General features: G+C 57.5%; 1 protein-coding gene across 5 annotated transcripts; it reads left to right on the top strand.

The window, feature by feature from the left end:
• The first annotated feature begins 685 nt into the window (after positions 1 to 685).
• Positions 686 to 27,504, top strand: UVSSA (UV stimulated scaffold protein A). Of its 5 annotated transcripts, none has more exons than XM_072804620.1 (15): positions 686 to 822; positions 2,046 to 2,241; positions 3,208 to 3,538; positions 4,120 to 4,240; positions 4,933 to 5,313; positions 6,177 to 6,289; positions 6,408 to 6,536; positions 14,517 to 14,640; positions 20,085 to 20,223; positions 20,646 to 20,771; positions 21,383 to 21,566; positions 21,998 to 22,109; positions 22,878 to 23,004; positions 24,387 to 24,561; positions 26,182 to 27,504. In XM_072804620.1, exons 2-14 carry the CDS (start codon positions 2,144 to 2,146, stop codon positions 24,559 to 24,561), a joined length of 2,160 nt encoding a protein of 719 aa, XP_072660721.1. In that variant the 5' UTR covers positions 686 to 822; positions 2,046 to 2,143; the 3' UTR covers positions 26,182 to 27,504. The 5 variants fall into 5 exon arrangements, with proteins under 5 accessions (XP_072660721.1, XP_072660741.1, XP_072660712.1 ...); XM_072804640.1 differs by having other exon boundaries at positions 791 to 822; positions 3,299 to 3,538; XM_072804611.1 differs by lacking the exon at positions 686 to 822 and adding an exon at positions 829 to 1,453.
• Positions 27,505 to 27,748: the final 244 nt, after the last annotated feature.

Here is a 27,748-nt window from a genome sequence, read left to right as displayed (position 1 = left end):
AGGGCTCTCCTCTGCGCCGCTGGTCCCCGGCCCCAGAGGACAGGCTTGGCCCTGACCCCACGGGTGGAGGTGTCCGGGGGCCCAAGGATGTGCACCTGCCGCTGCACGGCACGGGGCTGAGCACCGGGCTGGGCACCGGCTGCAGGAAGAGCGAGCGACCAGGTGGACATGAGTCCAGGCGGAGGAACCCCGGCGGGTCGGGAAGGGGCGAGGGGCGTCCCAGGGAAGATGAAGCCTGGCGACAGCCCCCGGAGCTGACGCCCCCCCCACCGCCCCAGCACCAGGAGAAGCCCCGGCGGCACGCCGGCCCTGGAGGGCCCCCTCCCGCTCCTCGGGCCTCACCCGGGCCATCTCGGCCTGCCGGTCGCGGTGGCAGGGCCCGGGGATCGCACCTTCCCGGGCGATCGCGGCGTGGAGAGCGAGCAGGTAATCCTCGGGCCCACCGCGCCTGGACCCGCACCCCACCCGGGCACGCGGCCCCTTTAAGGACTTGCTGCGCCCGCCCGCCTCCTTTTTTCTCGCCCGCCTCGGCCCTCCCGACCCGCCGGGAGCGCGCCTGCGTCACCACGCCCCAGGGACAGGGAGAGCCATTGGTTGCCGAGCTCGGGGCCACGTGACAGGGGGCGGGCGGGGCCTCCGCCGGAAAGGGCGGGCTAAGGTGACAGCTGTGACGTCGTGCGTAGGTGCGGGCACCGCCGGGCTGACCTTCGTCCCCGCACCGCCCGCGGCAGGGCGAGCCAATGACGGCGACGAGCTGGGGCACGTGACAGGGGCGGGGTCTCCTCCGGAAGGGGCGGGGCGAGGCGAGCGGCTTGATGCGCGGTAGGTGTCGCGGAGTTCGCGATGCCAGGCGGGGTCTGCGGCTCGCCCCGGGCCTTGGAGGCAGGCCTCGTACCCGGACGTCTCCCTCCTCTCCCCAGGACGCGGCCCTCCGCCCGGGGTCTCTCCTCGTCCCCCGCTTCCTCCCGGGACACTGTCTCTCCTTTCTCTTTCCTCCTCCCTCCTCTTCTCCCTCCGCCCCGGGACACTGAGCCTCTTTCCTCCTCCTTCCTCTTCCTCATCTCCCTCCTCCCCGGGACACTGTCCCTCCTCCGTCGTCGTCGTCGCCCTCCTCCTCCGCATTCTTCCTTCTCGGGACACAGTCTCTCTTCCTTCGTCTTTCTCCTTCCTCCTCCACCTCTTGCCTTCCTTCCTCCTCCTCCTTCCCCCTCCGCCTTCCTTCTCCTCCTCCTCCTTCTTTCTCCTTCCTTCCTTCCTTCCTTCCTTCCTTCCTTCCTTCCTTCTCCTCCTCCTCAGGACACTGTCTCTCCTCCTTCCTCCTCCTCTTCCCCTTCTTCACCCCACACCATCCCCTCTTCCCGGGGATGCAGCGCCCTCTTCTGTCTGGCATAGCCCTGGTGCCCTGGCCGGAGGAACTTGGGCAGAGTCCAACCAGAGGGATCCATGGTCCATGGTAGGGGGTGCTGGGAGGGGCTCAGGGGAGCAGCTACCTGCCTCTGCCGAGTGTGCATGAATTGGTGTTGGCTGGAGAGGCTGTGTACGCCTTGCTGGGCCTGGCACCTCCTTATACCGAATAAAACAGCTCTGCAGCTAGCCCGGCACCCCTGCTGCCCCAGGCTCCGTCCGGGCCGAGTGCCCGAGCTCCCTGGGCCTTGTCCTCCTGCCCCACATTCTCTCCTTGCCGTCACCCTACCAGTTCCTTCCTGCAGCTCTCTGGGTGCTTAGCACTGGAGTTTGGACGTGATCTGGGTTTTTCTGTGCAGTTACAGAAGTCTAGCCCTGAGGCTCTGTGGTGTGCAGAGGCTGCTGTGTGAGTGTGAATGAACGGCGTTGTGAAGGGAAGATACCGCAGTCACATTTGGGCAAAACTCATTTAAGTTTTATTTAGATGGTTGTTGTCCTTTTCTACCACACACTTCTCCCGTTCCTGGGATCGTAGTGCTCCAGAATGAATACTTTGTGGTTGCGCTTCTTCTAATTTACCACCAAAAAGGTCTTGTTGGCTGTGCCCAGAATACCACCTTGAATTGTATTTCACTGTCCAGGTCACCCCCTGAAGAGCCCAGGGTGCAGCGGAGTTCAATGTCACAAATTGTGAAGCACTAGGTGGTCACCTCGCGTCTCTGCCACGCGCATTTCTAGTATGGATCAGAAACTGTCCAAGCTGGTAGAAGAGCTCACGACTTCGGGAGAACCCCAGCTGAATCCTGAGAAGATGAAGGAACTGAAGAAAATTTGCAAGTATGTCTTCAGGTCCAGCAATTCATGCCGATCCCTGGCTCAGCAAGTCTGAGACGCCCCCAGGAGATTGTGGGGCTTCCCCTGGGGTCCGGCCTCCCGCCTGGTCCGTCCCAGCCCTGCCTTGCCTGCCTCCGCCATGGCCCCTGTGTGTGGGGAGGGAAAGCACAGGATGTTTCCCCAGGGCCCTGGGGACCCTGCCCTGGCAGGCCATCCCGCTGTGGGCCCCCCGTTCTGGGGTTGGGGGCAGGCTGGTGCGGCAAGAACACTTCTAAGGATGGCTCTGTTGAGAGCACAGGTGCACAATCGCTGATTGTCCTTATCCTGCATTTACAAAACAGGAAAATTGAAGTCAGTTTAATGACGTCGTTAGCTTTTGAAAAAAAAAAAATTCAGCACAGATCAGCTGTCATGGTACACCCAGAACACCCCCAAACAGCAGTGGCTTCTCTTGCAGGGAAGAGAGCTGAGAGGACTACAGGAGGAGGCAGGGTGTGTGGTGGCTCCTAGGGCAGGTCCCAGAAGCTCCACTGACCTTTCCTTTGCTGCACCTGCAGGGGAGGCTGGGGGCCGGGGTCTCTGCTTGGCATGAAGTCTGTCCTGCCTTTGTCTGATGGGCCAGCTGGTGACCACTCTAGGCTTTAGGGGCCATAAGCCTCTGCTGTGTCCACTCAGCTGTGGACAGTACTGATGAACAAAGTGAAGGAGCAGCCATGATTGTGTCCCAACTGGGTGCTGACACTGGATCTCCTGATTTTACATGTCATGAAGTATTCTTTTGGTTTGTTTCAGCCATTAAACCTGTAAAAGCCATTCTTGGCTTGTGGTCATACAGAAACAGGCAGGGGCCGAGGGCTGCAGTTTGTCCAGCCTGTTCTGGACAAAGGTTAGAAGAGTGGGGGCGTCCCTGCTGCTTTGCATGCTGTCCGCACACAAAGCGTGTAACGCAAGGCTGACGGGTGTCCCCAGGTCTTCCGAGGAGCATCTCAGCCACACCTACCACCTGCTCACAACCCAGCTGAGCCAGGAGCATGCCCAGATCCGCCTCTCTGCATTCCAGGCCATAGACGAGCTCTTTGCCCGGTCTCACCAGTTCAGGATGCTGGTTGTTTCAAACTTCCAGGAGTTTCTGGATCTCACACTGGGCACTGACCATGAGCAGCCCCTGCCGCCCCCCAAGGAGGTGGCCCAGAAGCTGAGGCAGGCTGCCACCCGGGCTGTCCACGAGTGGAATGAGAAGTACGGGGCGGCCTACAAGAAGCTCGCCTTGGGCTACCACTTCTTAAGACACAGCAAACAGGTGGGCAGGCTGCACTCTGTGCTGCATTGGTGGACACACTTGCCTGGCCACTTGGCTACCAGCTAGGGGTGTGGAGGGCTTCCGGGAGTGGGGCAGCAGCTCTTCAAGGAAGACATGTGGAGGGAGCTGGGTCTCTGGTCCTGACTTCCACAGAAAGCCCAAATGGGGGGAAGTGTCCTGTGGCCAGGAGTTGAATCCCGTCAGGGTTTGCTGTGGGCTCTGGTGGTCCTGGCTGCTGCTGCCTCTGTCCCCCTATCCTGGCAGCTCAGGCCTTGCCCGGGGCATTGGGCCAGTCGGTGCAGCCTGACATGCCGCCTGGCTCTGCACCTCTGCAGTCCCCTCCCGGGGTGTTTCCAGGCCCCCCGGGGTGGGGCAAGCAGCATACCGCTCTCTGAAGTGCTGCTGACTGTGCTCCTGTGGGGGATCGATCATTGCTGTCCACGTGTCTCCTTGTGTTTGGAAGCCTTGGAGCCAGGGACACACAGGGCCTGGCTCATGGGCATGTCTTCTCTCAGGCCTGGTTTGCCTTATTCTCTCTGTGTTCTGTGTGGTCAGGTCTCATGTCTACTTCAATTTCCCAGGTGGATTTTCAGGATGTGAGCGCAAGGACTCTGGCAGAAAGGAAGCGGGAGGAGGAGAAGCAGAAACGCTTGGATAGAATCTACAAGGAAAGGTCTGAGCGGGCCGTCAGGGAGATGGAGGGTGAGTGCGTGTGAGGGACCACCCTGCCATGGGGGTGGCAGGTGGGCAGCCCCAGCCCTGTCCCCCGGAACCCCTGGACAGCCACTATTCTCCCACGCCCCCTGGCGGCGCTGCATGGGAGCGTCCGCAAAGGTCTATAGGCTGGCAGCAGGGACATGTGCCTGTTCATCTCACAGCCCCTGTTTGCTCTTGCCAGCGCCCCCACTTCAAAACCTGACCCTTCCGTGAGGGACAGGCAGCAGGCCTCTGCCCCCTGAGGATGGTGCTGGTGGGCCCCAGGGAGGTCTCTGCTGAGAAGCGGCCAACCAGAGTGCCATGGTAGAGATGAGCTCTCAGTGGAGTGCTGGGAAATGCTGTGTCCTCATAGCTCTCCCCTGGCCTCTCTCTGTCCACGGTGGCGCATCCACTTGGTATCCTTGGGGGCACCAGTAAGCTTCATGGCAGAAGTCCAGACCTGTGTGTGTGACCAAGGACATCCCACGGGGCGGCCTTGTGCAGCTGTGTTTGTGGCTTCTTCATCCGAGGGAGTGGCCTCTGTCGGGGGAGGAAAGCGGAGGCACAACGGCCAGGCAGCACACAAGGACCCAGCCCACCTGCCGCTGGCATGTGCCTTCCCTTTGATCAGGGCCCTGCGCTGGGGGCAGGTGGTATTGTTTTGCTGGTGACCCAAGAGGCAGTACCTGTGTCTGCAGAAATGTCCGAGGAGATCCGGAGCTGCCTCACGGAGGTGGAGACCTGCTTCAGGCTGCTGGTGCCATTTGACTTTGCCACAGGCCTGGGGACAGCGTCACCTCTGGTGGACTTCCCTGTGTCTGAGGAGAGTGCCCGCTGCCAGGCCGGTGCTGTGAATCATGAGGACGAGGAGCAGCCCTGCTGCAGCAAGACCCTGATCGCCTGTGCCCACCTTCCGGGAGCCGTCAGTGGGGAGGGGCCACCCCAGACTGCCACGGGGGCCAAGGAGGAGGAGGGGGACAGTGATGGTGACAGTGACAGCGACAGTGACGGAGAAGGGTTTGTGCGGCGCCATGGCCTGGGGTCCCACAAGTACACACTGGATGTGGAGCTCTCCTCAGGTAACCCAAGCTCCTGCGTGCTGGCCTGGGCTTTCTACCGTCAGCCATGGGCCCTAGGGACGCTGGCAGAAGCCGGAGTTCTTGGGACCGTGAGCAGAGCAGAGACTCCGGGGTTGGGGTGAGGGGTGACATGAGGCTCGGATCCTGTGGTCCCACCCTGAGGTCCTCCCTGTGACAGGCAAGGCTGACACTTTGAGGAGCTGAGGAGCCCTTGGGGAGGCTGTGCTGCCCATTCCCAGGCCTGTCGGGCTCAGAGGGTGACTGTCGGGCTCAGGCCAGCCTCTGTGGCTTGCAGGAGAATGTGGTTGGAGAGCGGTTTCTCACCATGTTCGTGATGACATAGGAGAGATACAAAGGGCCCCACGTGGCTTGCACCCTGTGTGGGCTCTGGGTGGTTTGGGAGCCTGCTAGGGATGTCGACAGAGGAAGAGCAGTCAGGCTACCTAGTTGTGTGAAGACCTTTCAGGCGTCTTGGGTCCAGCAGCCCCAGGGGAACTGTCTGGCTGGGTCTAGGGGAACAGACAGTGTGCAGAGGTGGGGGTGCCCAGCCAAAGATGGGCTGGGGTGGCGGGATGTGAAAAGAGCCCCTTGGGACTGAGCCTCCGTCCTGAGAGTGGTAAGGGGCAGCCCCAGGGGGTGGGGGTCCAGGGCTTCCACAGGTTCTGTGGGATGAGCAGGGTCTTCAGGCCTGTGTGCAGGGAGATGTGCAGTCTGGCTAAAATGGTCTCCACCAAAATCAAAATTTTAAAGTAGTGAGTCTGTGTCTCTGGGGTGAGGTGTGGGGTCCTGGGCAGAGTGTGGCTGGGGCAGGATGGGTGAGGCGGACAACTTGCCCCGCGTCCTCTGCTGACCCTGTGTTCCAGACGGCCTGAGGGTGCATGAGGACGAGGACAACCACGCTGTCATCCACTCGGCCCGCGATGCACTCAAGCTTATCCAAAACAAGTTTCTGCCAGCCGTGTGCTCCTGGGTCCAGGTAATGCATGTTCCCACCAGACACACATGCTGGGGGTGCTGGGGCCACGTCAAAGGGCACGCAAGGTGTGAGGGAGGGCGCCCTAACCTGCTCAAGTGACGCGCCCCCTCGTTGGCAGCTCTTCACCCGTGCAGGGGTCCATGGTGGACACTTAGAAGCTGCCATTGACCTGAAGGCGGAGCTGGAAACCGCCCTGAGGAGATCGGGAGAGCTGGACATTAAGCCTGAGGAGGGGCACAGGAGGGAGGTGAGTGCTGCCAGCGGACTGGGGGAGGGAAAGTGAGGAGACCTACTTTTTGAGCTCAGTTTTCAAAGTGAGCAAGAAATCACTGGCACTCAGAAATATTCTGGTTCTACCTCGCTGGGAGCTCCTTTCCTGAAATGGATGGTCTGACCGGGAGGGTGAGAGAGCACTGCATAGGCAGGCCTCCCTGTGGATGAAGGGCTAGGACAGGGTCCAGGGCAGGAGGGCATGGCAGAGCTGGGGAAGGAGGCAGAAGGTTCTAGTTAGGAGGGAGATCACAGGGCCCAAGAACTAGGCCAGCCCTGCTGTGCTTCTGCTGCCTAAACCTTCCCAAGTGCCCCCAGCAGAGCCTCCCGTGAGCTGGGAAAGGCTTTCTGGGCTTCAGGGTCTCATCCTGTCCACCTGCGCTGTGGCCAAGGACACACCATATTAGGGTGCGTGCAGGAGACAGAGAATCCAGACTTGTTCTCAGGCTTGTGCAGAGGGCCGTGTCCCTGGCCAGGGCAGGTGGATACCATGGTCCCAAGCGGGGCTCCACAGAGGAGCTCCGGGGCAGTGAAGCAGGGCGAACATTTGACATGGTGCCCCATTTGGGGAGGATAGTCAAGGATATGTGTCTGCTGGTTGTGTGGCACCTCCAGGCACCATGTGGTTTGAGAGGGGGATGCTGGTCCTCTCAAGGGTTGTGTCCCCGGGCAACCTGGTGACGCAGGGACATCGTACCTGTCAATGGGGTGCCAGGAAGTCCATCAGCTTCTGGGATACCAGACACTGGGCAGCAACCCTGAGCCTCGAAAATGGTGCCCCCTCCCATGAGCCTATGCCAGGATCTGGACCTTAATGTCCAAAAGGGATGTGAGAGCCGTGTCCTCTGCAGGTGTCCTCGGGGCCTGCCAGCAGGGAGGGGCAGCCACAGCTGGAACAGCAGCCGCTGTGTCAGAACCAGGAAGACAGCCTCCAGAGTGCACCTCTCTGCTGGGAGCCAGGCCCCTGGACCACAACTCCTGGCCTGGCTCTGGGCAGATGTAGCTGTTAACAACAGGAATTCTGGGGTGGAGGAACAGTATTCCCTGGTGAGGAAGAGAAGAGCTTCGGAGCTGCTCAGACCTAGGATGGATGGGGGCCGACACCTGGCTCTCAGCACCTAGTGAACTGGACCCCTATGGGGCCCCTGGACACCTGTCACAGCACCCCTGCCCTTGGTGTGCCTCTGAGCAGCGGCCCCGGCGGCTGTCCTCCCGGTGCAGGGTATGCAGGCCACGGGGACCGGCAGAGGGCACTCTTGCCTTTCTCCCATGAAGCTGTGCTGTCTCAGGAAAGTTCTGGGCAGGAGCAGGGCCTGCTCACAGCCTCGCCTCTGCTGGCTGATGTCCTAGTGGGTTTCTGTGGGTGCGAGATTCCTCGAAGAGCATTTCAGGTGTGTGACTTCACTAAGAAGTTAGTTTTGTGCATTTTGATCAAGATCTTTTTTTTTTTTTTTTTTATGATGAAGGGAGGTTGTTGTCTGGTGTCAGGAGGAAAGTGATCTGGTCCACTCTGCCCAGCACGTCAGGAAGGACTTCTTTCCGAATGTTAGAAGAGCCAGGATCACAGCATCAGAGCGGAGGCTGGCCTGAGATCAGGCAAGGGTGGGGAGGCCGGGTGGCTCCCCTGGGTCCCTCCTTCATGGCGCCCTGAGGACCAGCCCATGTTGCATGAAGACCACCTCTCCACGGCCAGGTCTGCAGGAGCTGAGGGAGGTGCCCTTGGGGGCTGAAAGAGCCCCGGGTTGTAAGGGCTGCTTGGGCAGGATGGTCTTGTCCTGCCAGGCCTGGGGATTGGTAGCACTGCTGGGGCTGGCAGGACACTGAGCCCAGAGGTGGCAGCAGAACCTTCATGGTGGCCTGATGCCGGCCAGCCCACCCTGGCCTCATGGTTTGAGCCCCCAGGGCAAGGGCGGGTGTCCTGTTGGACCCAGGGAGGACGGCTGCTGTGTCCCGAGTGCTGGTACCCCCAGCGACCAGTGGGCAGTGGCCAGGGTGGGTCAGGTCCCCTCTCTAGCAGATGCCCTGGGGATCTTGTGGGTCCAGTTTGGGGCTGCCCAGCTGTACTGTGGCTTCTGCTGCCCCCAGCGGACCCAGGGGCTCCAGTCAGCACCTTGATCTGCTGGACTGTTGGGGAGCCCCCAGCATCGAGGGCATCAGAGGATGCGTCTGGTGGGGGCAGGCTCTGTGGCCCTGCCCCTCCTACACAGGGTCAGCGGGGCGCACAGAGACCCCTGGGTCACTGGGACCTTGTAGCCTGGAGTTGCATGTGCGGAGACAGTGTAGCTTCCGTCAGCCCAGTGGACACTTCCTAGATGCTTCTCCACAAACTGATTTTAAAAAGACAGTGCTCTGAAATCCTTGGAGATTGTGCTCATCCGTGCTGGCGGGCAGCGGCGCCTGGAGATGAAGCGATTGGGGCCCGAGTGGCTGAGTGACAGTGCCCCGCTCAGGTGAGCGCCGCTTCCCAGAATAGCCGCCCGTATCTGCACATCTGCTCCCGCGCCGGGCGGCCGCAGAAGCCGCTGTGGTAATTAGAAATTATGAACGACGTGTGCTCCACTCATTTTCAAATCAAACGTCTGGGGCTTTCAGTCGTTTGCCTTCGCGTCTCCCCACCTCACAGAGGCCTAGCGGGTGGCGCTGGAACCGTGAGCTCCGCAGGCTGAGCTGGGGACACTAATCCGTAACGTGGGACCTAAGTATTTTTGAACTTCTGCCAGAAATGTCAGAGAGGATGAGCACAGGGCTCCTGGCCGGGACTGGGAGCTGTCCTCCCCGCAGCCCGACAGGAACCAGCCACAGGGCGGTTAGTTAGAAGGTATCCTGGTTCTGGGTTTTGTGTAGTTGTTGGCTCCTATGTATTGTTTTCCTCTTGACACGGAGGTTCCGTCTTTAAGATATATTTCAGCCAGTTTAAATATGTTTAACTGTTTGTTTTATAGAGTGTGTCTCAGTTCTGTTTGGAAGCAGCTGGGGATAAATCTGAAATAGATCAATGTGGAGCATCATTCGGTAGATTTAGTTTCCAGTCCTGCTGCTGCGGGAGAGGTGTAATAATCTGTGGCTGCTACATTCGTTAAACTGATAAAAATCCTTTATAAACTTTTAAATTGCCTGCGGTTTAATTATGTGGCCAAGAACAGCGATTATTTTGTATTGTGTAATTAACAAAATATTAATTTCCTACCAACCAATATGTCTGAAAACATTAACCTGGAGCACCAGTTTATATAAACTATCAGCAGTATGGTTTTTTTTTGAACGACTGGGTTGTGTGTTTAAGTGGGTAAAATGCTTGTGTGGGTGCTTTGGTCTGATCAGCAGTCTGACGTGGCGGCCGAGGGCTCTGCCAGGGGACACATCCTCACTGTTCCAAATGCAGCCGGACCACGTGGCTCAGGGCAGGCGTCCCTGGCAGATCGTGTGACGAGGATGTGCCTTGGGCAGGGGTCCTGGGTGCTCCAGCTGCCATTGTGTGGGACAAGTTTTCCATGCCGCTGGAGCCACATGAGGGCTGGCTTCCTGTAGGTGAAAAGGACAGAGCAGGAAGCCCAGGGAATGAAATGTTGAACGAGGGAGGCAGGCCGGGGAGGCAGGGAAACTAAATCAGCCAGCAGTAGGGACCTTGTGCTCGGCAGGGCCGGTAAACAACCTTCCTGGTGACATGGCTCCCTCCATCACACTGAAGGCCACGCGGCTGCAGCCAGGGGCTGGGAGCCAGGGGAGGGGTCACATGCCTTCCGCCCTTCTCACCAGGCCAGAGAGCACTCAGGTAGGCACCCAACTGCCCAGGCCAGCCCCTCCCCTGTGCCCTGGGGCTCTAGGGCCCTTCTCCCCCCCACCACACCCGGGCCCTCCCTGTGCTGTGCGCACCCCTTGCTCTTAACACCTTCACATGTCATCCCTTTGATCCTATGAGCATCCCTACGAGGTGACTCTGTCACTACCCCATTACACAGATGGGAAGACTGAGTCTGGGGGAGGCCCTGAGCCTCAGTCTCAGAGGGTGATGTCTGCCTGCACTTTTGCCCGAGAAGGTTAGGCTGAGGGAGGACAGCATGTACAGTGGCTTCTGTTGTGTGGATGGCCACCTCCTTGGGAGGTGAGACCCGCCTGAGGGGAAAAGCCTCAGTCTACTGGGAAGGATGTACTGTCCCACCACCTACCCACTCTCATAGGCCATGCCCTGCTGGTGGCCTCCCTGCTTGGGTGACCGCAGCACAGGCTCCAGGTACTGCCTGAGGCTTCTGTGTTGTGTGACGGATGCTCTGGAAATGGACCCCCAGGTGTCCCGTTGCCCCGTGGTGTTATGGCTTGCACTGCTGGCAGGCCGGGTGCGGTGTGGGAGCAGTTTCCAAGGCAAGGCCTGTCAAGAACCCCAACCTGCCGCTGATTTGGATCAGACAAGAAACGGGGCCACGGTCACTCTGGAATGCAGTGATGCATCTGCACCAGCTCTATTCTAAGTGGGGGACCTTGTCTCTGCAGCCTTGTCTGCATCCGAGCAGGCTCTGTGTGGCCCTGAGTGCTGTTGTCAGGGGCCCTGTTCCCTCCTGCTTGCTGGTCAGCATGCGCCCCACCGTCCTCTGCCCTCTGAAGGCGCGTCCCCAGCCGCTGGAGATGCACATGAGATATTGGCCTGGCTGGGCAATTTGCACGGCCTTCCAGGGAGGGCATTAGCATATAAATAGCAGATGCAATGACGACCATCACAGCTGAGCACGTTTAATTTTTAGTTTATAAGATAGAATGGGGTTTTAAATGCATGGCCATCAAGCCGCTGAAAGACAAATGCAGTTCGGAGCTCACTTGTCTGACGAGGCCTTACATCATTTTTTTTTTTTAAAAAGGGAAACAGACACACATAAAACTGAACAAAAGTGATTTCTTGGGTGAAAAGTAATTGAGATTGCGCACCGAGTTAATTAGATCGTACAAAATTTATTTAACGGTCCCAGCTGCATCTCAGGCGTGCGTTTGGCGGGCAGACCTGCTCCCAGAGCCAGGTCGCTCTTCCTCTTCCCCTCAAACAATCAGTAACCCCGATACCCCCACTGCTGTAAGCTGATTGTGTTGTATATTTTAGCCATTTTATTGCTTGTTTAATTATGATCCCAGTGGCTCATTTTTCTAAATCCTTTTAACTGTGGGTGCGAATCCATTTGTATGAGATCAAGGAAGGCTGGAGCCCCCGGCCTGCACCTCCCTGCAGCTGTGGGCTGGCTGACCTCTCCCGAGGGGCTGCCCAGTGAGGGAGGTGTCCGATGGGCCGTGGGGCTCTGACCACCGGCCAGGGCCTCCACCTGTTGGAGAAGATGGGTGCACACCTCAGATGCAGTGGGGGGGGGGGGTTCTCAAGACTGTTCTGTGTGGTTTGTTGCTCCCAGCAGCATGAGAACAGTTCACAAGTAGACCCCAATTTGAGGACATGATTCTCTTCCTTCCCAAGGTTCTCACAGCATCCATATGCCCCTGCCCACTCCCTGCCCAGGACCTTGCTTGCCTGGTTCAGGCCTGTTTCTGACCTGTGACCTTTGACCTTGAGGGGAGGTGGCCACCTCACTGCCCCACATAGGACTGGCTCCCATGAGCTCTTCCTGCAGGCCTCAGTCTCCCCAGACTGTACTGCTTTACACAGGTCTCAGGCAGGGCTTTCTGGTTTGGCTGGTGGTGGTGTCCATGTTCTTAGTAGGTCACACAGGTGTCGTAGCAGTGGTGACTGCCTGACCAGAGCAGTCCTGGGGAAGCAGAGGAAGCAGAGCTTCCTCTGCCTCTGGACACTGGCTGTCACTGCGCTGCCCTGATTGGGCTCAGGGTTTGACGTCCAGTTCACTTTGTGCTGCGGAGCTTTCGGAGAGCTGAGGAGCCCTGGGAACGAGATGTTGAACTTGGGAGCTTTTGAGGGTGGATTTGATACTGGCAACAAAGTCCACCTGGCGCTGTACCACCCGCTGTGGGTGGGGAGGGCCGCCCCGTAGCCAGAGAGCTCACCACTCACGCGCACCAGTGCGTTGCCACAGAGGCCAGAGGCCCAGCTGCGGGGACCCTGGGGGGGGGGGGGGCGGCTCTTACCCCGGGGGAGTCCCCAGGCTCTTGCAGAGGACAGCGTCCTCCTGGAGGTGTGTGCTGCCTGGTATGGCCTCGTCAGTGCTAATTTAAGAACAAAGAGGAGCCCGGGGCTCCATATTTCATCTGGGGAATAAACAGTTGTAGTTAGGGAGAAAGAGGGTATAATTCCTAATAGTTAGCTAAGCAGCTGAATATTTTTTAGGAAATGAAAATTTAGTAAAAGTCCCTGGCAAAATTGAAGGGTGTGAGCGGTGAGCGTCATATTTTATGAAAATGACCTCCATATTTAAAATCCAGCACTCCGTGTTATGCATTGTAGCACCCAGTCCACATCTACCTTTTAGAAAATTAAAACACATAAATTCTGTTTAGTGTTTGATACGCACTGCACTAGCCGAGAACCGTAATGCCCTAAAACCTTGGGCTGCTTTCCACCTTTCATAAATTCCTGGGTAGATTCTATACAAAAATAATTTTCAGGTCCGTGGCTCATTGTTATTCAAACGTGATTGATCGCCGTCATTTGCCCAGCTCGGGAGTTAAGTGCCCCTGTCATTTCCAAAGAGTATAATTGGGACGTTTCACAGGTCAGTGGTGGAGACAGGCTTCCCTTTTGATCAGTGTTAGACTGATAACAAAAAATTACAGTTTCCGATGATGAATGTCTCCCGTGCTTCCCAGATGCACCACCGTGGGTTGTACCCAAACAAAGTGCATTTGCATCTGATTATGCCTCTCAAGGCGGGCGTCCTGCACCGCAGGTACGGCCCATGTGGCTGCTGATGCCCAGTCGCCGTGGCCGCCACCAGGCCTGGCTCTGCGGGGACTGGCTGCTGTGAGGGTGCAGCTGGCATCTGTGACCCACTGGGCACAGTGTGGTCTCCTCTGTGCCCCCGAGGTGTGCTGCTAGGAGAGCCGTTGGAAGTGAAGGCATGTGCCGCATGGTTCTCCATCCAGAGTTTGTCTCTTCCTGCCTTTGAGGGTTCATGTCATGGGCACCCACCCGACAGGGTTCTCCTTTCTGGAGGGACTGAATTTGTTGGTGGCAGTGGTGCAGTCCGCACCCTGGTCTGGCTCAGCTGGCCCCCAAGTGTTCCAGGCGGGTTGGCAGTGGGGTGGGTGCTTCCCTCTCAGGAAGGACTGGTCCTGATGGTCTGTTCCCCTCCCAAGTCCTATCCTAGGGCTGTGGGGGTCACTGAGAATGTGGGGCCACCTACAGAAGCCCCACTCCTGCTCTGCGGACGACCTGTATGGGCAGGGTCCCTACCACACTTTCCGGGCCAGGTGCTGCCCAGCCAGCAGGGCAAGGGCAGAGATCCGGGTCTTGTAGAAAGGAAGCCAACCCCATGCGGTTCTTCAGGCCCTCTGGGTAGGGGGGGCATGGAGGGGGCCCCCAGCTCTTTTCTGGTGGCTCAGGGCTCCTCACCACACTAGCCTGGATGGGGAAGGGGGCCTCAACCAGAGGAAATGGTTTCTTCGGTGGCTTTTTAAACAAGTCATTCTTAAAGACAGAATATTCCACAAGTGCTGTCATGGGAGCTGGGAGCTGGCCTCTTGCTGGGTGATATCAGTCTCCTGGGGCTCTGGAAACACATCTACTGTATGAGACTCTACAGCCATGCATCTTCATGCATTTCCAAGGGCACTGGGCAGTGGGGCAAGTTTATATGTGGTTTGGATGTGGACCCTAGATGGCCGGCTGATGGGATAGCCATGGACCTGGCATGAGCTCAAGTGGGACCAGGCCTGGAGACAATCTTTTGTCTAAGGTGATGCAGCGTACCTGACGCTGGACCCCAGCCCGGAGAAAGGTCTCCACAGAGGCAGGACTGGGAACTCCTGGGCCTTTGTGCTGTGCTTATACACAGGTCTGGGGGTGTTTCCACAGGTGGCAACCCCAGGGGACAGGGACGAGGACAATGACGATGACGACGATGACGGGGACTTTGTAGAGGTTCCAGAGAAGGAGGGGTATGAGGCCTGCATCCCCGACCACCTGCGGCCTGAGTACGGTGAGTACAACTCGGGTAGCCAGGATCCTGCTAAGGATGCTGACCATTAGAGTGTGACCTCACATCTGGGTCTGGGTTCTGGGGTCCACTGAGCAGGGGAGCCAGCTGTGGTGGATGCCCCACCTGCCGACACCACAGATCTCATGTCCCAGGCAAACCTCTGGCCAGGGCTCCTCCCCTAGGCCTGCCCTGCAGTGGGCTCCTGCTGCCCCTGTGTTGGGCCGGCTCCACCACCCATCCAGGGGGTACAGCCAAGCTGGCTACATGCAAGAGGCAGCCCTGTGGGGGACACAGAGGTCTCAGCACTTAGGAGGGAGTCCAGGAGTGGGGCAGGCACCAAATGCCCAGGGGAGAGTGCTATGGGGGTGTGGTGTGATTCCCAAGGTGGCAAGGCCACATGGGGCAGGAAAGAGACGGTGGCTAGCAGTGGCTGCACCCTGTTCTCAGGCTCCCGAGGCCCCAGGCCCTGTTAGCTGGGGCACCCCTGCTTGCTGTCTGTGAAGTCACAGCCTCTGTGTCTGGCCCAGGACACCTGTGTACCTCGTGACAGAGGAGGGCTGCTCCAGAAATGCAGACCCACCTGCAACTGGTCTCTCCTGTCTGGGCTTTCCTTCTTTTCCATACCTGCACCCCAGGATGGTGGCCTTCTGGGGAGCAGGGACGTGTGCGCCCACAGGATCTACCTGCACACACACACAGGAAGCAAATAAAAACAAGACCCATGGTTTCTGTGGCAAAACAAACCATTTGATTTCTGGATCTGAAGGTGAAATGTGAATTTGTTCAGATGATTGGCAGCTTAGGTGTGGCCCAGGGTAGCACATCTAGACCTGACACCTAACAGCGCAGCCCTGGTTCCTCTCCTGTTTGCCATCCACCAGCCAGGTGACCTCTCCCCAGGCACCCACCTGGACGCGGAAGCAGCAGCGACTCACACCTGCTCCCTGGCCGCCAGGGGCCTGTGTGCATGCCTCACCCTCTGCTCCAGCCACGTGGGCCTTCCCTTAGTTTTTGGGTCTTCCTCTGACTGTTAGGCAACCTTCCTGTCTCTTGTTCCGTGCTCTGCGTCTGAAATGGCCCTGCCATCCCTGGTTTATACTGCCACCCCCCCCCACCCAGAGCAGGGGCTCTCTGTGGCCAAAGGCCTCACCTGCACCCATGAGGTGCCTGGGGACTGCTTAAGGCACATGTTAGGAGCAGTGGCCGCCCTCCCGTGCCCAGGCCAGGACAGTGAACAGTTGGGGGCAGGACTTGCCAGGGAACAGCCCGCTCAGTGTGGTCACTTCTCTAAGTTTCTGCAGCAGAGGAGCCTGGTGGCAGGTAGCCCCTGCCTAAGAGCCTCCTGTGGCCGGCAGGTTGTCCAACAGCGGTGAAGCTGCAAGGCTCTAGGCCCTGCCTGGGAGCCCCACCCTGACCCTCAGCTCATCCTCTGACTGTGACTTTGCAGTTGCAGACTCTTGCGCTTGTCCTATGCACATCCCGCTTTGAGGACATCGAGCCCTTTCAGAAGGGAGTGCTGCCCTCTGGCCTGGGGTCACACTTGGACCACAGCTGCAGTCTCTGGAGTGCTTCGTCTGTGCCACATCCACTTTGGCACGAGGGAAGTAGCACCCAGTGAAGCACTTGCTAGGCACCCACAGGGACACTCCTGCTGGCAGGGTCATAAGCGGCCATGGATCCTTTGGCCTCCCCACTAAGAGTAGCTGAGGGGACTGGATGACATAGGCTGTGTGGACCCTGCTGTGCTTACAGGACACGTGCCTGAACTCGGTGGGTGAACCTCCCTCCGGGCCTTGTCCACCCAGCCAGGACAGAGCAAAGGGAAATTGTCCCCACAGAGCAGCCTGCAAGCCTGATTGTGTGGTTCCTCCACCGAGCTCTCGGTGTTTCTCCAGCAGCAGGTGGGCGGCATGGGTGGGACGCCTCTTCTGTGCTCCTGGGGCACCTGACTGTGGCCTGCCCCCGATGTCCACTTCCTCGAAAGGCCTGGTGCATGTGGAGGGAACCAGAAGCCCTGTTGGTCTTGGTGCCAGCTCACCCGTTTTCTCTGTAAGGCTCATGACATTCTGTAACCTGGAAGATTGTGCTAGTGGCTAACATGGATCGGGGCTGAGTGCTGTCCATCTGCGTTCCCAGACAGGTGGGCCGGGGCAGCGATGGACACAGCCTGGGTCCCTGGGGGTCATGACCCAGGGGAGACTGCATCCCCAAGACAGCCATGCCACCCTGGCCACCACCCTGAATGTGGCCGTGAGCCCCAGTGGGCCCCGGGGATCTGGAGGTTTCCAAACACAGAAATGTGCTGGGGCAAGTCAGTCAGTTCATAACACTAGTTTATATTCCGCCACTGTTTTTTCAATTAAATGCAGGTGAACCTGCAGTAGATTCGTCTAAATCCACACGGCTGCGGAAGCTGGCGCTTTTTCTTTCTCATTTCTTTCTCTGAATTTTCACCGAGGGGCTTTTATCTTCCCCTTAATCCTACCATTTCTGTCAGGACATAATCTCTTTCTCAAATTTACATTTTAATTACAAGGCCAGCTGAACTAGGTAAAATCAATAATGTCAAGCTCGGCGGCCTAACTCCGCACGGAAGCCGCAGCCTCTCCATTTCCCGCTATCGATTCATCGCTCCCACCCTGTCTGCCTTAGTGCTCCAGGCAAATGGGTGCCACTTGGTCAATTTAAACAAAAAAGGGGATTTGAGCAAGTGTAGGATTCTTTCTAAAGGCAACTGTGGAGTAAATTTGAGGCAGGGTCCCATCCGTGAGGCCCATGCCCTCAGATGGCAGGCTCAGCAAGGGAGGCAGTGCCAGCTCAGTGTGGCCTCTGGCTCTTCCAGGAGGATGCACGCTCCCGGGCTTGAGGAGTGCCGCCTGCTTTTTGGGGTCTTACTTTGAAAGTATGTCAGCGAGATTGATTTTCTACAACAATGTGAAAATGGTAGTGTTTTTTTAGTACTCTGAGTATTTACTCTGCTTTAACACGCTTACCCATCTTTTTAATGGTTTAAAACAACAAATCAATGAAAAATATATTTCATTCTTGTAACTCCTAGGAATTCTCATATTGATCTTCAGGCTGTGATTGTATCCATCTAAATGCCACAGTGCCCACTTATCAGCCGCCCCCCCCATCCCCCGCACCAGGCGTGTGCGTGTGGCGCGTGCACGCTCATGGGGCTGACCGTGACAGGCTCTGCGGCAGTTAGTGATACACCTTGTCAACATCCCGAGTAGAGGTGTTGGGGGTTTGGGGAGCTGGAGCTAGGGCATCCTGGTGCTGATGGAGCCTGGTGCAGGGTCCCCACCATGGGGGACCTGTTACACCCTAGTGGCTCTATCCTCCATGCTCAGCGGCCGGAACCTGAGAAAGGGCAGCAGGAGGCTTTCCAGGCATGTGGAGCAAGGGCAGGCAGATGATTCCTACAAAGGGCCTATGGGCCTCGGGAAGCTCCCAGGAGACCAGCTGCGTGTGTGGCCATGCGCCGGGAACACCATGCATGGAAAGTGGCCGGTCCGCTGAGCCCTGTGGTGCAGCATAGGACTGGGTGGCCACCTCCAGGTTAAGTCAGACTGCCCCTGCTGCCTGAAGCAGATGCAGTCCCTCCTGGCAGTGCCAGCCCAGCCAAGACCTTCCTCAGGTCCTGAGTGCTGCCATGTCCCCTCTGGTTTTCTCTCTAAATGCAGTATTTGTGATCCGTGTTGAGGGGGGGTGCTGGGTGGAGCCGTGTGTTCAGCGGGACCATCTACACCATGAGTCTGTGTGCTCAGGAAGGGTGAGTCAGAGGGTGTGTGTCAGTTTCTGGGCTCCTTCTGACCACCCCGTGGCCTGGAGATGTGGTCTGGGGACACTGAGGTCCCCTCGGGTCCTACTGCCTGGTGGTCCTGGCAGGTGTGCGTGTGCACTCAAAGGGCTTCTTGGTGGCAGCGTCCCACACGCCTGTTGATTTGGCCTTGATCTGTGAGGTCCGCAAAGCCCACCATGGTGAGCCCCTGAGCTGCTTACCAGATGCGCCGTGTCCCTCCTCGTGTGTCCATTCTTACTGAAATGTCATCCTGGCAACGCTGCCACCCCACTTTCTCTGGGTCCCCACTTGGAGCATAAGTCTACTCGCATGTCTCTAGCGTCGTTTGTTGTAAGTGGGTCTCATGTGGCCCGCAAATCACTAAAAGTTTTGGAACTAATAAACCTGCCCTTGAACTACTTTAATCCACATGAAGAATGATCACTACGTTGTTAGATGTCTTAGGCACTTTGTCGCCACTTCTGTTTCTTTCTTCTTCTGACCTTTCATTTGCTAGGTTATTAAATCCATTTATTAAATATTAATAAAATTGTAAGAAAATTGATCTTTCTGAGGGTTGTCCCTCATTTTCGAAAGATTCATCCTCATGTTTCCTGCACACAGTTGCTGTCATGGTGTAAGGACGACTGCACTGCCCTCCCTCCTGGCCTCCGCAGCCCAGCCCTGTGCTCATGCCTACATGCCTTGCCTACATGCCTTGCCCCACACCCAAACTCACTTCCCTCCCTAACGGATTGATTACTTGATCTGAGAGTGTTTTCAAAGCAGACCTCCCGGTGGTGCCAGAAGGGGTCTCATGCCCATGCAGCCCCTCATGGGCATGGCCAGATGCTAGCAAGCTGGATGGAAAGCTGTAAGCATGAATGTCTTGTCCTTCAGTCTTCTCAGGACGAGCTCCAGAGATGGCACGTTCACCATCACTGCTGATGCCGGTGTTGTCCGTGGTATCCACCTTTTCTTTGGAAGCTTTTTGGATCTTTCTTTTCATCCTTAATGTCCTTAAATTTCCTTATAACTTGACCATCCATTTTTTCTGTCCATTTCCTGACACTCAGTGGGCTTTTTGCCCCATACCTGAGCTGTGAGAGAGCTCCCAGGGGTGCCCACCACTCAAGTGTGCCTCCCCTGTTTGGTACATCGTCACCGCAGGAGTGTGCAGCATGCCTGTGTGACGTCTCGTCCTCTGTCTGAGACACATTGCTCAGTCTGTTTCCTTCTGGGTGGGTCAGTCCTTAAGCTGTGAGCCGTGCTCGGCCCCCAAGCCCTCAGCTAGTTTGGAGGGGCAGGGATGGCGTGCCACTGGTCTCCTGATCTGTGTGCTGTGCAGCCCTGGAACCCTAGCTTATATGGTGACAGCACAGAGAGGGGCCAGCAGGGGTCAGGGAGGGTCTGGCTAGCAGAATTGAGGAATCTGCTTTCACCCTGTTCTGAGGACATGGGGACGACCATGTGCCATGCAGGTGTCATCGGGAGACGCAGGCATCGTGGCCCAACAGGTGCCACATGGAGCATGGCTGTGGCTGTTGGAAGATTTGTTGCAAACACATGCAGTCAGTCCCATTGTGACAGCAGTGCCCCTGGGGGTCTGCCTGGAGTCTTGGGAACAGTGGCCGGAAACGACACATCTGTGTTCCAGGGCTGGAGAAAGAGCCAGCTGTGCGGAGCTTGCCAGCGAGGAAGAGGACAAGGAGGGACGAGGAGGCATGTGACCCCACCTCTGCTGCTGCCCAGCTGCATCAGCTGCGTGGACGCTTGCCCCCACCTCCAAGCCCCAGGTGACGTCCAGATGCCCTGCCTCTGCCTGGAGCACTGACCTGCCTCCTGGCTGCAAGGCCCCTTTGGCTTCTGTGGAGGCAGCCCTGGGCATGTGCACCGGCCAGGCGAGCACCTGCCAACATCTGTGCCCATGGCAGGGGCTGCCAGCAGCATCAGGGGGTCCTCGGAGCACTGGCATGTCAGCCAGGGCACAAGAGAGGCTTGAGGCTGTGGGGTGTGAGGGACAAATGTCATAGCACCCCCAGGCCTGGCGTGAAGGCTAAAGATCCAAGACCAGCTCCTTGCACGGCTCCCTGGGGACAGGTAGGGCTGCCCTGGAGCCCAGGTCTAGGGAGAGCAGAGGACAAGGGGGAGAGGCAGGTGGCTGTGGCTGGCTTCTGGCATGCATGGTCAGTGTGTCCTGTTCTTGTGGCCTCTCCAGGGCACCTGTGGGACCAGAGGAGGCTGGGAAGCTGGCGGCAGAGCGGGCCCGGGCACCTTTTGTGCCCTTTGGAGTGGACCTGTGCTATTGGGGCCAGGAGCAGCCAGTGGCTGGGAAGATCCTCAAGTGAGTGTGGTCACATCTGGTTCCCATGGGTGCCCAGCCTGCTCCTTGCCTGTCCCCTGCCTGTGAACACACAACCAGGCACAAGAGGAGCATGAGGGCAGTTACCACGCACAGGCTCCCTAGAACTGTGCCCCAAAGTGGGATTTGGGACTTTCTCTGAACCTCTCTTTTGCTCCCTGGAGAGATGTCCTGCTTCACCTCCTGGTATCTTGAGAGCTCTTAACTGACCCATCCTGCTCTGCCCCAGACTCTGGTGCCTCTGATGTCCACATGGGCCAGGCCTGGGGCTCTGTATGGACCTTCTGGGGACCCATCCCCTCACTGTGCTGGCCTACATGCTCTCTGTGGGGCTGCAGATGGGAAGTGGGCACAGTTGCGTCCCCTCAATCTGTCGGGAGTGTGGCCCCTAGGTCGGCCCCCGTGGCCTAGCACTGCCTGTCCTCCTAGACTGGGGGCAGCACTGGAGGCTGTGGGCAAGAGCAGACTCTAGAGACTTGGCTTGTAGCACCTCTGACAGGGTCCAGAAGTCTCTGCACTCTGCTCCTCCCCGGGGTGCCTGGCGCCCTGTCCAGCAGCATCCCTGTGGGAGCTCTGAGAGTCTGATGTTGCAGGTGTGACTCTGAGCACCGCTTCTGGAAACCTAGCGAGGTAGACACAGAAGTGGACAGCGCTGATGTCTCAGAGATGCTGCAGAGCCGCTACATCACCTTTGCGGGGACATTTGAGCCTGTGCGGCACCGGTGCCGTGCCCTGAGGCCTGACGGCCGGCTCTGCGAGCGGCAGGACCGGCTAAAGGTGAGGTGGCCAGGGCCAGTGGGGACCACAGGCATGTGGGGATGGTCACCTTGGGGCCCCACCTGAGCCAGGACAGGGTGGCCAGGTAAAGTGCTGGGCTCTAGCCAGCCACTACCTTGGCCAGGCTCCTATCCCAGGGAGGGCTTGTCTGTGGCTGGCAGATGTCGCTTAGCCACCACCTTATGGCCAGGGTTGAGAGTCTGACATCCGGGACCTGGGCTGCTCTGCCCTGGTCACTGTGTCCCTGCTGTCCACTGTGCCTCCTGGGCCTGCTCTGCACTGAGCCTGGGTGAGCAGTGTGGAGGGAGGTGGTTTTGGCCAGACCAGTGTAGGCCTACCCTCTATCACAGATGTACCCTGAGGGCTGTGGTCGGCAGGACAGTGGTGGGCAGCCCCATCCGGCCGCCAGAACTGCTCTTTCTTTGTTACAGTGCCCTTTCCATGGGAAGATCATCCCAAGAGATGATGCGGGACGGCCCCTCCATGAGGAAGATAGGACCCGTGAGCAGAGGCAGCAGCAGCAGAGGCAGGCAGGCCGTGCAGGTAAGTGTGGGGCCTGAGGCAGGCAGGTGGGTCGCTGGGTGGGGTTGGCCTGGGACCCTGTGTGTGGCCGCCCGCCACCTCTAGCATGGCTGTAAGTCACAGCAGCACCGCAGGGGACACAGGCTTCTTGGTGGGCCATGTTTTCCTATAGCTGCCCCCAGGAGACACAGACACATGGCCAGAAACCACCATGTTATCTGTTGGAGGTTTGGGTTCTGGTTTCTGAATCACATTTTTAAGGAAATAAGGGGAACAGAGGTAAGAAAAATTACTGGCTGAAGCCTGCTCTCCAGACGGAAGAGCAGCTCGCTTCCTGCCAGATAGATACCTTCTGTGGTGCCTTGCCACGCCAGAGCTCATGCTGCCAGTTGCCACCCTATAAGGCCCACCCTGGGCAGCATAGTGGGCTTTGGGGGGTGTGTGTCTGGGCAGAAGCAAAGAGATCCCAGGCACATGTGCTGGGCACATGCCACATGCTGGCCACCTGATGTCAAAAGACAGAAGGCCAGGTGGTGTCACCTGGAAGTGACTGTCCCTTTCTGGGTGCATGTGGGCATGCTCAGAAGAGGGTGGATGCCCACCAGACCCTGGTCTGTCTCAGTGTCTCTGCCTGCATTAGGGTCTGGAAGCCTTGGCCACCTGGGGCTCTGTCTGCCCCAAGAAGCCAGGTTGCAGACCCAGAGCCCTGAGGAAGGGAAGGTGGCCTGCATGTGAGGGTCCCAGGCAGGCCGTGTTTGTGGTCATTAGTGGGTTTTTTCCCTTTGACAGATGTCAGATTTCAGGCTGACAGGGCGTCCGAGCCCCCGGGCCATGGATGGCGGCAGGGAGGGGCCAGTGACCTGCTAATCCGCGGGGCGAGGCCTTCCCTGGTGGCTCACACTCAGGAGCAAATTAAGTGCGTATTTTTTGTGTCAGCCCTGAAGAGTATCTGGTTCTGCAGCCCTCAGTGACTTGTTAACAACAGGTATCGGCCGCGGCCGCGGGCCGGCGCTGGCCAGTCAGATGTGAAATAGCGTCTCTTTACTAACTACAGTATTGATCCCCGCCTCCCTCGCACGCGGGGCAATTTTCTTTTCCCTGGGCTAACCTCGGTGACAATGCGCGCCGAGCTGCAGGCCCGCCAGCGCACAGGAAGGCCACGCGGCCCCGCCATCTATTGATTTTCTTCAAAGGCTTTTAAATTGCTCCTTCATTTTACTGAGATGCTCATTCCATCTCTACCGGGCGCCGGTATTTTTCCGTGGTGTTTAAACAATTGCTGCATTCACTGAGCTCCTAAACTGTGGCGCCTTCTTATTATGGGAGATAAACTGTTTAGACAGTTTTCCTTAATCTGGGATTAATCATTCCTGGGACTGAATCGTGCAGCCCTGCACTCCCTCACTTCAAAAAATCAACCTGGGGAGGCCTCACCGTCTATCTGTGTGGGGCACGCATCCTGGCCCCTTGGACCCTGGCCACAGGCTTCCCGTGGGCCGGTGGCCGCCACTGGTGTGTGGGGTGCCAAGCAGCCTTCCGCAAGCTGGGGTCACTGTCCGTGGGTCTGGGCGCATGAGGGTGGCTGTGCTGTCACTCCTGAGCGGGATGGCACTCTGTCTCCTGGACCTCGACTCCACCTGTTAGAGGGAGTCCGGCCCCCACCAGGGTTGGGCAGAGGAGGCCAAGCCAGGGCCACAGCAGGGCCCATCGAACCCAGGGCTGGGAGCCCCAGAACATTAGGCCATGAACCCTCTCCTCAGTCCCCACAGAGGTACAGCCCCAGGCTGGCCAGGCCACGCCCTGTGGGACCTGGAGCGCTGTCTCCTGCCACCTTGCCAGAGCTCACCATGGCCGACCGTGTGCAGCAGGAAAAGCAGAGCTTTTCCGGGTGAAGTGACCCCCTCTTGCTGAAGCCTGTTGTCAAGTTCTCTTTGGGCCAATAAAAAAAACTTGGCCCGTCCTGACCCCTTGGTTGTGGCTGCCCCTGCTGTGCGCAAACAGCAGGCAGCCGTAATTGGGGGCCACTGGGGCCCAGTACAGGTGCTGCCGGGAGGTAGCCTGCATGTGGCACTGCCCCCCAGCTACCAGCCTCCACTGCCTTCCTGCCGGAAGGGTCAGTGGGTGTACCCAGCACCTTCCTGGCCTCTGTGGGCACAGGGGCCCATGGGGCACAGGATGGTGGGGGACTCAGCCTTGGATGCCTGCCCCCTTTGTCACTGGCCAGCAGTGGGCACTCTGAGATGCCCTCAAGGCAAGGAGGGATCAGGAGTTTCTTTAAATCTTGGGGTCTCTTGGCAGACTGGCAGGACCCCGAGTTTATGAGAGATGTGGAGGCCGCCACGGGAGTGGACCTTGGCTCGTCTCAGTCCAGCAGGAGAGGCAAGGGCAAGCGGAGGAAGCATCCCGGCCTTGCCGACCTGAAGCAGCAGACCAACACTGCCCGTGCACGCATCGCCAAGAAGGTGTTTGCTAAGTAAGGGCTGCATGCAGCATTCCTGCCACCCCACGCCAGGATTTGGGGGTGCTGCAGTGGGCTGGCCGAGCTCTCTAACACCGTGAAGGTCCAGGGCCCGAGACCTTAACTCCTCTCTGCTACGCCTTTCTCCCTGTGACCACTGGGTCCCCAGGCAAGATGGGTGCTCCTGGTCAGCAGGGGGCAGGGGGCCAGTCAGGAGCAGAGCCCGGAGCTGGTCACCCTGAAGCTGATAGATGAGTGTCTTCTCTAGTAGGCAGAGGCGGGGGTGGGGGGTCACTGACCAGCACACCATCGTTTCCTGGGGATGAGGTGAGGCTTCCATGGTGACTGCTGGCACTGAGTCAGCTCCATGTCTCTACCTTGCCCAGCTGACCTGGAAGGACTCTTGTGGTCTGTGGGCAGGGGAGTCACCTCCAAGGCTGGTGTGATGGGAGGCACCATGCAGGTCTCCACTCCATCAGAGAGAGCTTGGCCAGTGCTGTGAGGGAGGTGGGTCAGGGATGGGGCATCTCTGCAGCACAGCTGGACCTGCCTGGTGGCTGTGGCTGGGACTTGGCAGGGCCAGAGTAGGAGGGCCACCCATCAGCACTGTCACTGCCTTCCCGCCACTGTGGCTGGCCAGATGAGTCTTGCGTGCACAGGTGTTGCCAGAGGCTTTGGGGCACTTGTTTAGGAAGTACCTGTGGGTCTCTTGGGTACCATCAGGCCACCCAGGGGGGCAGCCTTCTCCAGCAGACCCCTAGAAGGTGTTCAGCTCAGTGTAGTGGGTGAAGGAGGCTCTTCTCCTCTCCTGGCCAGCATTGCCAGGTATTTGGCCTGAGTCGGGTTGGACAGGAGGGTGGCTTTCTCTGTGCCCACACGGAGTCCCCAGGGGCTGTGGGGAGTGGCTCCTCATTGCACCTTCTCGTGAGTCGGCATCCTGAGGACAGTGTGGCTCCCCAGGCTCCAAGCACAAGGCTGGCTTCCTGCAGATCCGCCAGGGGTAGAAGGCACCCTGGGTGTTGATGCCCAGAGTGCTGGCCACAGGGCCTCTGTGCCCAGCCTCCTCTCTCCATCCTCAGAAGGGCCTTCGTGCTGGCTTCGTGGCAGCAGCTTTATTGCCTGAACTTGTCCTGTGGGAGGGCCACAGGTGACCATGCCCTTCGTAAGGTAGCAGAACCCCTAGGATGCACCCAGCAGTCACACAAGCACTGGGGGCAGCAGGGCATCACTGCTTGGTGGCCTCAGTGGCTTCCTCCTGAGCACAGAGCCCAGGCACTCAGGCAGTGAGACTCACTTGACCTGCCTATCTGTGCTTTTTGCTGCATATCCTGCACTGTTGCCCCATGGCTGTGCCCTGAGGCGCTGTGCATGTGGCTGGGCAAGAACAAGCTGGGAAGGATCCAGATCTGGTGCTTCCTAATTGCATCTGCCCTCACACTGCTCCACGACAGGTTGCAGGGCAGGCTCTGCCTTTATCCTGGGGTGTGGCCTGGTGCTGGTGAGATTTGGGGTCTAGGGAGCCCACAGGATTAGTGCCAGGACTGCTCTTAGGCTCTCTAAGCTGTGGCACCTTTAGTTGGAACCCAGAGCCCTGGCCAGACTTCCCTGATCATGTCTCACTTGCTTTCCCCACAGGGCAGCTGTGCAGAGGGTGATCACAGCCATGAATCAGATGGACCGGAGGAAGCATGAGAAGTTTGCAAACCAGTTTAACTATGCGCTGAATTAGAGGGTCAGACGATGTATGTGGTCTCCTCTGGCCATCAGCTCCTCTTCTCCCTTGGCTGGTGCACTAGGATGGGAAAACAGACACAGGACTGGGCTGTAGCCACAGCCACCATTGTTTTGTGTATTCAATATGAGAAAATAGTACAGATTCAAATTACAATGCCCCGCAGGTATGGACTGTCCCCTGCTGTAGCAGGCCATGGCCATCTAGTTATGGGTCCTGCCTGCCTGAGATCCTGGAGGTGACATAGGCAGCTGTGTCTCGGTGGGGTGCCTTGCAAAGCCTATCCACTTGTGACATGCTTCAGAGTCAATGGCCCATGTGTGACCCCCCACTCCCAGCCCTTTCCCCGGGCAGTGGTCACTCACAGGGGCTCTAGGAAACCTTACACTTCATGTAAACACTGTTTTTAAGACAAACACAAAGGGAAGTGAGCCGTTCAGTGTTACACCTTGCATTTCCAGTGCACAAAGCGTTTTGGTGATGGATCTGCATTATTAGAATGCCAACAACTACCTCACTGCTTTTGTTTTTTAAAAAATAGTTTTATTGAAATAGAACTCACACACCCTAGGATTCACACTTTTAAAGTGTACCACTTAGTGGATTAAGTACATTGTACAGCCTTGGACCACCTGGTTCTAGAACTTTCATCACCCCAGAAGAAAGCCTGTCCCACTCCTCCCTCCATCCCCCCCCCCCCTTGTTTGTGGCTTTGCCCTTTCCAGGTGAACGGAATCCCAGCAATATGTGGTCTTTCATGTCTCCTGGGTTTTCCATGTCGTGGAATATGTCAGAGCCCCATACCCTTTAATGGTGCAGTGATGACACCCAGTGTGTGGGCACAGCACACTGCTGATCTGTTTCTCACGGACAGTTGGGTTCTCTCCACACCGTTTGGCTATTATGAATAATGCTTTTGTGAACATTTGTGTACAGACATACATGTCCATTTCTTTTTGGTTTACACCTAGAAGTGGAATTTCTGGTTCATTTGACAACTGTTTTGACTTTTTGATGAACTGCCAAACTGTTCCAAAGGAGCTGCACCATTTTCCTTACATTCTCACCGCAGTGCGTGAGAGTTCCAATTTCTCCATATTTTTGTCAACACATGTTATTATCTGATTTAATTGTAGCCATCTTGGTGTGAAGTGGTATCCTGATTTGCATTAACTTGTTATTAACTTGACTAATGATATTAATTATATTTTCATGTGCTTATTGGCCATTTGTGTATTTTTTTTGAGAAATAGCTATTCAGATCCTTTCCCATATTCAATTGGATTGTTTTGAATTGTAAGAATTTTTCATATATCCTACACCCTTATATTGTTCGCAAATATTTTCTCCCATTCTGTCTTTTCCACTTTCTTGATAGTACCATTCGAAGCACTAAGTTGTTAATTGCGTTGACATCCAGTATCTCTCTTTTCATTTGTTTCTTGTGCTTCTGGTGTCCTGTCTAAGCAC

Source organism: Canis lupus, chromosome 2, assembly GCF_048164855.1.
Source record: "Canis lupus baileyi chromosome 2, mCanLup2.hap1, whole genome shotgun sequence".
Lineage (NCBI taxonomy): Eukaryota > Metazoa > Chordata > Mammalia > Carnivora > Canidae > Canis > Canis lupus.
This window is presented reverse-complemented; position numbering and strand designations above follow the sequence as displayed.